The following is an 11,296-nucleotide window of genomic DNA, read 5'->3' as shown; positions in this document are numbered from 1 at the left end:
GGGGGGGGGGGGGGGGTGAGGGTGATATCGGGGAGGGTGATATGTTTTCCATGGCGAGGTGTGTATATTAATTTTCGTGTCGAGGGACCTGCAAAGCGCCATTTTCGTGGCGCTGCGCGTTCTTTTTTCCACCAAAAAGTCGTCATTTTCAATGAGTCCACATTATTCTCAAAAATTTGGTATGAATATTAATTAGAACGGGTGAATTTCCACAATAAAGGAGGTGAATTTAACTCGGGAACTTTACGCACTCGTGCACAAAAACAACCACATTACCCCCACTACCGTTTCGAACAGTGAATTCGGCAGATACCACAAAATAGTATATTACGAACAATATTTTTCATCACAATGTGGCGAAAATTAGACTTTTAGGCACGCGGAGCGTGCCGAAAAGTTTACTTTTCGTCACAGCGTGATGAAAAATACTATGTTACTCGCGCGTGTGAGAAAGTCGAACTTTACACACTAGTACCGCAATATACGATTCTGGATAATATAAGTCCGTAACGCCCTGCCTTACAGCTAAAATGACAAATAGTATATTTCAGGACGAATGCACTGATAGAACGGATTAGTTATTGTTAACGAATGGATTTTGGTTGGAGGTTAGGGTCTATTCGGTCCCACCAAATCTTCATTCGTTAATAGTTAACGAATGTATATTTGAGGAGCCTTGTTTGAGTTGACTTTCGCCATTCAAGTGAACCATTCGTTAACTATTAACGAATATTCATTTGGTCATATTTAACTCTACCATTCATTAATAGTTAACGAATCTCGTTTGGAATAAATGAATCATTCTATCAGTGTGCCACGGAGTTTTTTACTCGCGTGGTGTTGGCGTTCGAGCCGAAAGCGAGTAAAAAAACTCCATGACACTAGTCGTGAACGATATTTTTCCGTAGTGATTTTCAGTTTTACGAGTTTGGGGGAGGGCCAATACCAATCCCCGGACGAGGAAAAGTGAAGGTCAGTACGGAAAAAGTGTTCTTTGATTCGTGGGAGGTGTAGCGCTCGCCGAAGACCAGTGCTATTTTATCGAACATGCGTGCGTAAACTCAGGAGCGAAGCGGTAAACCGGGTTAAGTCGATTTTTACTCTTGCCCAATCCTTTATGAATATCTCAGAATCGAAGAGAGATAGCAAATTTTTTCTCAGGACCTTTGTTATAACCCTCAATTGGCTCTATAAAAAAGGTCATGACAAAAACTTTTCCATCTCCTTTAGATTCCGAGGTATTCGTAAAAAACTAGTCAATAGTCAAAATCGGCTTGACCCGGTTTAGTGCGTCATCCCTACTGAACTTGCACTTAACGCACAAATGATGGAAAAATTTTCAATTCCTCGAAAAACGAAAACGTCTTTTTCCCAGGGTGAACCTGCCCCCGGTAAATAACCCCTGAAAGCCATCCTTATGGCAACTATCCCATGAAACATGGGTGACACCCCTCGTGAGTTGGTACCCCTTCGGGTTCAGTGGTCGCACGGGGGCAGCTGTCAAAAATCGATATTGCTTATATGGACTTGTAATGCATGCAAGTACAATTGCGGACACCAGGGGGGTTCTCCTCACCGTCGTCTCATCCAAAGAATCAATATCAAACAGAGGGATAGAATTGAACGAGCTAATCTTGGCTAACGCCTCCCACACCCCCACACCATCGTCCCAAAATCCCTCCTACTGTATCAAATACAAAAGTATGAGCAGTCCACACCGGAAGCAGATGTTCAAGTCCCCTAATTATCATTAAGAAAAGACCTCTCACTCGGAATAACAGTCTTACCACAAAAGATGGATGCCATGATGACTTATCCCCTATCACTTGTTCCAATAACTCACGATCAATGTTGAATTAAAAACTCAAGAGAGTTTTTAAAAAACTCGAGAGGTTGATACTTGTGTCGTCTCTTTTAACACTTGACTCTAGTCACTGAGAGCAGGCGAGACGAGGAAATTAAGCGATTGAGAGGAAAAAGGCAGGGGGGGAGGGCGAGAGATTGCTGCGTGTGTCGCGCTTACATTGAGATTCGAGATCGAACTGAAAGCTGTGGGGGTTTCACAGACTTGGTGAGTCACGTTGGCTCGTGGCCAACGCAACGCATCGTGGTGTTCCACGGGGTGGAGGAGAAGNGGGGGGGGGGGGGGGGGGGGGGGGGGGGGGGGGAGAGGAGGAGAGAAAGTGGTGGAGTGCACGACCCTTACAAACATCGTAATACTGGGCATTCTGATGTCGAGGGGAGAGACCTGTCAGCGTTTAATTTTCTGGTGAATTTTCAACTTTTGCAGGCAATTGAAATTTACGTCAAGTCTTCTGTAGATTTTTTTAAAGAGTTTCATAGAAAATGGTTGAGAGATAAATGCACAATCATTTATGCAATGATTTTGATCATTGTAGAAAATTTATTCTGTTGAGATTTTATGGTTATCGAAGTATCTTTTACAGTTTGGTACAGACGACACTGTAGATGAAACCATTTTCAATCATCAGATTTGTCAATTAAATTGTGTGAGAAAAATTGCAATGCATTGGAATTTCGGTCGGTTCTGTTAAAAAATTCTGCAGCTCTTCTGTAGTTTTTTAAAAGAGATCAATCAATTTTCGAATAGAAAAATGAATAGTGTTTTATGCTTGTATACAATTTATTCTGTTGGGATTGTTTGTATAGAAATTCTTTGCCGTGAATTTTTGCAGTCTCTTCCTTGTATTCTCTAAAGAGAAAAACAACACATGGAATTTATGCCGAGGAATTTTCACAGATAATATGTCAAGAAAAGCAGCTGTGTTGAAAAAACAGAATAATGTCGAGGGGAGAAAACTGTCGGCATTTAATTTTCCGGTGAATTCTCAACTTTTGCAGTGGATTGAGATTTACAGAGGGACAATACTTACAGAGAAATTTCATTAACAAAACTACTGCGTTCGCTGGGGAATTCCAGTGGATTTTTTCCGATTCTACGGAAAAATTTCACAACTTTCCTATTCATTTTCTTGCTTGAATTCGCTAAGGAGAGAATGAAAAATGCCGAAACTATACGGAATTTATGTTCATGGTGTAAAAGCAATAAAATCTCCACAAGAATTCATAGAATTTATTAGCTAATATGCTGTTTTTTAAAGAATATTATTAGATAGCTTTTTCTATTCAATTTTTTCCTGCTCCCCCAAATAACATAAATATTTCCTAATGTAAATCTGACAATTCCATCAAGAATTTTTCTGCATTAAAATTAAAAACCAAAACTTCATACCTCAGAACTTGTCAAAATTCGAAATTGAAAACTGCATGACTGAGAAATCTCATTCTAAATGGAAAAAAAACTCGTTTCTTATAAAACCACATAACCCATCTCGTTAACTTCTCGAACAATAACAAAGTTTTTTTTACTAAAAAACAATAACATTCTTCGTCTGGGGATTCCTTTCTCTCTTCGAATAGAATGATTGACACATGTATACATTATTCGTGTTATTTTTTTTCGCCTCAAAATATCCATGAAGGGAGTATGAACGAAGTAAGAGGAGTGAGAGTCACTCCATAGATTACTCACGAGTTTTGGCACATGTCCAATTCAAGATATATAGAAAGCCAGGAGTAACATAACTGATGATAGACAAATAAAGTACATCCTCACCGCCACCATGACAATATGACACCCTCAAACGTGTTCTAAAACCGGGAAAATACTGGCGCCAGCAGAGGACTCAGCAAAAGCCTCGACATTAACATTTGTTCCACACAAAGGATGGGTTCCAGTGAATATCCAATATGACTCTGCCCTCGTTCTTAGTCACACTGTTATACGCACGTTCGATAATAAAAAAAAGAGACATATGCGAGCAACACTTGAGGGATCGAGGAAAAATTTGTCGACCGAGTCCACGAATATTTGATGCGTGACTGTATCGTTTTGACGAGAGAACTCCGATGCAATTCGTCATTTCCATGAAAATAATGATTACGATATCGACAAGAATGAATGATTCATTGATAAGGATTTCTGTTACAATTACCTTTCATCAGTGTCACCTGGTGGGGTGCATAATTGAGCAGCAGGTCGATGTATTCCTTGGGATAAACTCAGATAACGGAGATGCAATGACGCGATTTGGTAAAACTTCATTCGATGAAATATCACAGTCGTGTGAAGTCAATTTCTCCGGCTGACGCTATACATTCGCCGGTGAATCCTCGAGGATAACCGTATTTTACCGATTTTTTTTTCTTAAAAAAAGTCACGTGATGAGTATTTGATACAAAAATAGTGATACCGGGGTTGCCGATCTGCCATCTTGGCACACGCTTATATGTGTACGTTGGCAAAAATCAATGCACGACGCGCAGTCTAACATGCGCATTCAAACAGAACAACGAGCACCGCGAAATCAAACGTCCCCTCGATTTTTAAGTTGAAGGAAGAGTGGTATCGTGGAGACCGCGGAGGGGACCGTAGAACGACAAATTTATTGGAAATGAGAGAATTTTTATTTATTCGAGGAAATCTATGGGCTGTCCTTAGCATAACCTTTTCCACTTGATTTCAGCAGAAAAATCTAGCAAATGACGTGAAAAGTTTGTTATTCTGAGGATTACGGGTTGGAATCATGAGTCTTTTCAAATCAAATTTTACTGGAAACAAGAAATTTTTGGCTACAATTTCCGGAACACTGTAGTGAAATTTCAAGGTATTTTTAAATTAAAAATTCACAGTTTAATGGAAAAAAACAGTGGAAAGTGTAAATTCCATTTCAATTATTGCGCAGAAATTTAAAAAAATCAGGAAAATTCAGGTGAATAAATTCTTGAATTTTCAAATAAATTGGAAATTCAACGTAAGCTGGTACTGAATATTCCTGTATGGATTGAGAACTCAAGCAAGTTGGGAAATTTTTCTGTTTTCTGCTGCTCAAAAATTTGCAATTCCATTCTCCGTAAAATTAAACATATGCGTAAGATATTGTGAGATATTTTAAGCCTGAATGTTCCCTGTCATATTTTGGGAATTATGAACAAGTGATAGTTCCAGTAGGATTTCCAGAAGTCTTCTCATTGAAAAACTACATACTTCATCGATTTTCTAAAAATTCGATGAGAAAATGAACGAAAACTAAATTTCTGTACAATTATTCCCAAAAAATTAAGAGAAATCAGTAAAATTTAGGTGAATATTCATGTTTTAATTAAAAATTTCCGTAATTCGGGAAATTTTCGTTTTCCTCCTGCTCAAAAATTTGGAATTCCGGTGAAATTTCAATAAAATGAAATTCATGCAATTTTTCCAACAATATACTATCCACTGAGAAAACCCGAATAAATTTTTTAAACACAGAAAAAAAAATACCTGAATTGAGTATAAAACATACTTGAATCAAGTATATTTTATACTCAATTGGGGCATGGGTATTTCAATTCGAATATCATTTGTTTTCATCAGGCCGGGTTGTAGCAAGCCCTTTTAAGTGTAATATAAGAGTCAGGCACCAAATGTCAGAATATAATGGTCAAAAAGTGGAGGTTAAAAAATGAGGGTCTGAATATTAGGGTCAAAACATTAGGGTCAGAATACAAAAGTAAAAAAAGTGGGTGTCAGGCAATGAGGGTCTAAATATAAGTCATATATTATGCTTCATCACGGTTTTTAGCCCTTATATGACCCTCATTGCCAGACACCCACTTTTTTACTTTTATATTCTGACCCTAATTTTTTTATTCTAATATTATGACCCTCTTTTTTTAACCCTAACATTCTGACCCTCATTCCTCCACCTTTACATCCAGGCCCTCAGTTTTTGACTCTAATATTCCGCCCCTCATTTTTTAACCGCCACTTTTTGACTCTTATATTCTCACACTTAGCGTCTGACCCTTATATTACACTTGAGAGCGCTTGGTACAACCCGGGCCGATGCGAAATAATCATCCTCGAATTGGAACATCCATCCCCCATTCGAGTATAAACTATACTTGAATCAGCTTTATGCATATACTTGATTTTGGTACAAAATTTACTCAATTCAAGTAGTTTTTTCCGTGAAGAAGTCTGGCTCGGTCCATAAAAATCGCTATTTGAAAATTCCCAACCAAAGAAGAAATTGTTCAAATCAAAATGATTAGCGATAGTCGGTAAGCTCAGCGACTACCCTCGACCCTCCCGACCACTAGAAGGAGGGTGAATCCACTAGCCCCAGCATGATAACCGCCCTGCAAACGTTGATACCGACATTCCCCAAACGGTAAATCCCAGCCACATCCCCAACTGCCAACCCCTGCCGGAATTTTCCCGATAAAAAAAAATCACATTTACCTTATCCTCAGCCTCGTCAGCCCGTCCCTCGGCATCGAGCACCCTCTGCTCGAGCTCGGTAAGCTGCAACAGAGAGAAAACCCAATTAATTACCTCGAATTTTTCCGTGTTCGGAATTCCTCCCATTAATTAATTAACAAAATCCTCAATACTTCGAGTACATCCCGGGAATGTGGGTTCGAGGTGGGACAGATTCCACACAATATGGAGGTAATCCAGAATGGCCGTTCGGCTCACGACACCACAAATAGTCGGATAGGCTGGTTGTATCGCGTGGCGGCACCAGTGCCCATGTATCCCCGTTAATTAATTAAAAGGGAGGTTAATCCGTGGGTCGCGCCACGGTCTCTGAGTGCAATTCGCGCTGTCGCTGGGTCAATCATGATATATGCGATTAAACTCGAGACAAGAGGGACCACTCTACCGCGAGATATCATCGTTATTGCTGTCATCGTGTGATATTCAAATTATCACTTCAGATATCATCAAACCGGATGAAGTGAATGACCAGGTACTAGGATGAATAATGAACGGTTAGGACTTCGTTTAATTCAATGAGTTGTATACCAATTTCCAATGCTGTGCTTTTTCATTCGAATTGGGATTTAATTGTTTCGGAATCTCTGATTTCAATTAAATTGTTTTTTGATTCTTCAGTTTTGCATTTTTTTTTATTTCCATCGAAATTCATTGCAAGTTTGGGAAATTTCTACTGACCATTGCCCGCGGGCCTCTAGTTATTTGTTGCATGAAAATTATAAGTATTTATTGGCCAAACTCAATAACATTAACTTGATAAAACCGAAGCCTCATACAATTCTCTGCACAGAGAGAAATGATCGGTAAAAATTACGGAACACTCTGGAAAAATTCCGTGATTTTATGTAAAAATTACGTGACAGTTCCGTTAAATTTCCTACAACCACATTGCGCTCCGGAATTACGGGAAAGATACGTAATTTTTGTTGAATATTTCTCTCCGCGTGTAGCAGAATATATTTACCCGAATGACATGTAAATGTCTCACGAGAACATTTACTACTGCGAAAATTGTCATGTTTTGGCGGAATCTTTTTTCTTGTCCACAAGTAAATTGATTCAGAACGACAAAAAATCTCCTCCGGGGAACATATAATTCCTCGGCAGAACAAATTTTTTCTCCCAGCGTAGAAGTTCATTTAATTCAATTGCCATAGTTGTACACCAATTTCCAATGTTGTAGTTCTTCATTGGAATTGGGACTGAATTGTTGCTGAATCTCTGATTTCATTTTGTTTTTTTTGACTCTTTATGTTTGCATACGTTTTTTTATTTCCATCGAAATTCGTTGCAAGTTTGCGGAAATTTCAACTGACCATTGCCCGGGGGCCTTCAGTCAATTTCCCTTTCATATTTAATTACCTATGGTTGAAGTTTCAATAACGATGTGTGTGTGTGTTTATGAATAGAATAAATGAGTTCGAATGCGGATGGAAATAAAATATCGTGGCGATTCGAAACCATAGTCGCCTCAGTTTTCACAAATTTTAAATATTATTATTGTACAAATTGAAATTTACAGTTTAATTGGAATTCAACGTAATTGGGAGATACTTCAGTGGCAGAATCTATTAAATTTTCATGTGGATTGTGAGTTAATAGTCAACATTTCAAGAATTTTTGAAATAGATCTTTTCATACTGAGAGTCACTAGATTTTCAGACAGTTTTGTCCCATGTTATTTCCCCTAGGAGTTTCGGATGCTTTCATCGAATTGACGTGTAAATCATCATTTTTTAGGGCTCAAATGTATATCACCGTCAATTTTCATATTTATCAGAATTCTTTATTATTTTTCCGAAGATTTTTCGGTTCGATAAACGGAATAAATATTTCCCCTAGATTTCCAGAATGAAAAGATCCATTGCACGGATGACTAGAACATTTACGTGAGCGGATGAAATCATTCACTGTGTTGGAAGAAATATAAATTACGTCTGGAGTCAAGTGGAGGAATTAAACGAGTCAAATTTGATATTTCTGCTAATGATTGAATTATCTGGGAAATGAGTGGTTCTAATATGAGGAAATGTCAAGACTCCTTACCTTGCAGAATGACTCGTTATTGAGATAATTAAATACAGTAACAGAAAATTCCATGTGGCAATTCTGGAAATGTTTTGTCACAACTGATTCATATGACGTTTCAAGTAAATTTGTTTCTGGCAAATTTGAAAGAATCATGGCAATTCTATGAAAATCACCATTTTTATTTCCGATGTTTTTGTAATTCAAGTAATATACAATTTCTGTAATCCAATTTGAGATGAAATCGTTCCTGAAGTGTTCCCACTCATCTTGGAAATTCAACAAAATCAAATTTTCCATATTAAGGTATCATTGACATTTCAACGAGACCTCGAGTTCATAAAGTTACTGTAAAACTTGAACATCAGATTCAATTCAATGTTTAATCCATTGGGGATCCAGATCAGTTTGAATAATTTCATTGTCATATGGATTTGAAAATCGCAATGCCATTGAATATTCAAAAAATTAGGTTTTTTTGTCAGTAATAATTAAATACACGAAAATTTCATGTAAAATAGTCGTTGATAAAAATTTCAGGATTTTTCACTTTAAATCTCAGGATTAACTGTCTAACAGTGTGATGTAATGAAAGAAATGTCTGAAAATTGTAAAAATTCAGGCGTCTGTCATCTTAAATCTCCAATATACTCAAAATTCAATGGATTATCGCAACCTTTATATTTGTTGAACATGAAACAACTCGATTCTCCCTCATGTTCAACAGAAATAAGCGATAACTCGACGAGTTCTATTGCAATTCACTACTTCGTCATTGAATAAATAAATTAGTTTAATTTCTCTCAAGACACTGAAATGTTCACTGCCTGTTATTACTGCAACCTCATGATATTCGAGTCCTCCAGGTATCATCAACCCACTTAGGATAAATCACCAAGTGCCAATGAATCCCCTCAACTCCTCAAAACACTCACCGCAGATTCTGAATCAAAAGAATTCCCTCATTACCCCATTCCCTCCACCCTCCCCCCAAAACTTTAATTAAAATTAAAATTTGTTGGCAACTCTCGAGGCGTCGGATATCGACTCAAAGCCCTCAGCCCAAATCCTTCAATCTCCAGAGGCTCATACATTAATTACAATCCCAAGTATATATACATAACCACCAGTACTAACTACATGTCGCGGTTTTACCGAGTCTGGAAGGGCTGAACCTCTCCCCCGGGGGATGAGAGAAACTCGCGGATGGAAACAGCGAAGATGACGCGCTATTCACGAGCCAGATTGTTCCGTTGATTTTGCCACGGCAATCAAGGTTCATTGACTCACCCCCTTCTCTTTCTCTCCCTTATACTCATAATTTCAATTTTCCTTATCTCGATTGCACGCGGAAAAAAAAGTTGAGGGGAAATTACAAAAAAACTCATGGAATCGTGGAGGGAAAGTCTGTTCACTGAACATTCTGACTGAATTTCCGGTGGATATTTTTGGAAGCTTTTGTCAAGTGACAGTTCCTCTGAAAATTTAAGGAATTTCGTAATTGAAAATTCACAATTTGTTGAAAGAATCAATGAAAACTGCAAATTTTAGCTTAATTATTACATGAAAATTAATAGAAATTCAGGAAAATTTATAATTGGAGTTTCAATTCATTGGAAATTCAGTGGCAGTTGGGGAATTCTTGGCTTTTCGCTACTAAACAATTTGAAATTCTATGGAATGTTCAGTGAAATTTCAAATTTCATTATTTTTTTCCGTCCTAAATCGAATTTAATATCGCTCTCCTGTGAGAATTTCTACTGCAATGTCCATGAAATGTAAATTATTTCCTGATAGTACTTTCGGCATTTTCTGCGAAAATACTATCGGGAAAAAATGCGAAAGGAATGTTGAGCGTTCTTCACTTGCTCCAAAAAATTACTATCATGTAACTTGTTCTGAAATATTAAAATTTCTTTGGAATTTCATAAAAAATTACGCCCGAAAAAAAAGTACTGGATATCCACATTCGATGGAGAATGCAAGTAGGTTGTGACATTTCCATCATACTTGTACTAACAACTTATAAATTACCTGAAATCCTACATAAAGTTTCAAATTTCATAAATAAAATTTCCCCCAAATCGAATTGAATGTCACTCTTACAACAATGTCTATATACCATTGTCCACGAAAGCCCTTGAGTTGATATTCGTGCCTCAGTACTCAAAAATAAAAATCGAGAATAAAAATGTAGTCATTTTATGGAAATTGGGAAAAAATGATAAAACTCAGGTGTGAAATGTCCCCCACGCAACGTATTTTCTTATTACATTTTGCATTTATGAATTTATTTATTCAATAGCGCAATAAAATACTACTACTACCACTACTCTTAAATTACATTACGCTCCACGATTACGTTTCAGACCATAAAATTAGTCGTGAGTTTCTGGCCAATTTTCCTTCAACTTTTCTCTTCGTGCACCTCCCGATTATTTTCGTCTTTTTCATTTCGTCATTAGGTTATAATAAAATGCCCAGTCACAGAGGGAACTAAGCTGGTATTATCAGCAGAGGGCGGAGGGAGTGAAGCACAAAATGAAAGGAAAAAAAATGAAAAAGGGCCGAGAGAGGTTGAAAGCTGCGGCTTATGACCAGAGGAAGAGCCTGGCAACGACATAGCCGAAGCGAGCGTTTGAGAAATCGCTTAGGGATAGCAGAGAGTGAGAGAGGGATGACGACGCCAACCCACTCTTCCTCCCTGAGCTCCAGATAAAGAAGTGAGCTCGGTGGGTTGTAATGCCCCACAACCCAGATGCGTCTCGTGTGTTTTATTGCCCCTTTTTATGCTCAAAGAGTCGAGTATAAGGGCTGCTAATATCACCGGGACACACACGTGTCCGACGACCCATTGAGTACATCTCGGAGTGGAAAATTTTCAGCCGTGAAATGGCCACTCTCACGAGCCAAATTGTCTAC

General features: G+C 38.0%; 1 protein-coding gene across 10 annotated transcripts in view; it reads right to left on the bottom strand.

Annotated features, from left to right (window-relative positions):
- LOC107047867 (uncharacterized protein CG43867) overlaps positions 1 to 11,296 on the bottom strand; it is a 77,572-nt gene that overhangs the window by 14,847 nt on the left and 51,429 nt on the right. For 8 of the 10 annotated variants that reach the window (XM_015270742.1, XM_015270748.1, XM_015270744.1 and 5 more), the window contains one exon: positions 6,308 to 6,370. In XM_015270742.1, the coding sequence (XP_015126228.1) occupies positions 6,308 to 6,370 (63 nt within the window). Of the gene's footprint in view, positions 1 to 1,787; positions 1,818 to 4,016; positions 4,242 to 6,307; positions 6,371 to 11,296 lie in introns of those variants that run through there. The other 2 variants (XM_015270752.1, XM_015270751.1) reach the window with 2 other exon arrangements.

The sequence above is a fragment of the Diachasma alloeum genome, unplaced genomic scaffold (assembly GCF_001412515.2).
Source record: "Diachasma alloeum isolate Michigan unplaced genomic scaffold, Dall2.0 Dall_scaffold_78908, whole genome shotgun sequence".
In the NCBI taxonomy this organism is placed as follows: domain Eukaryota; kingdom Metazoa; phylum Arthropoda; class Insecta; order Hymenoptera; family Braconidae; genus Diachasma; species Diachasma alloeum.
This window is presented reverse-complemented; position numbering and strand designations above follow the sequence as displayed.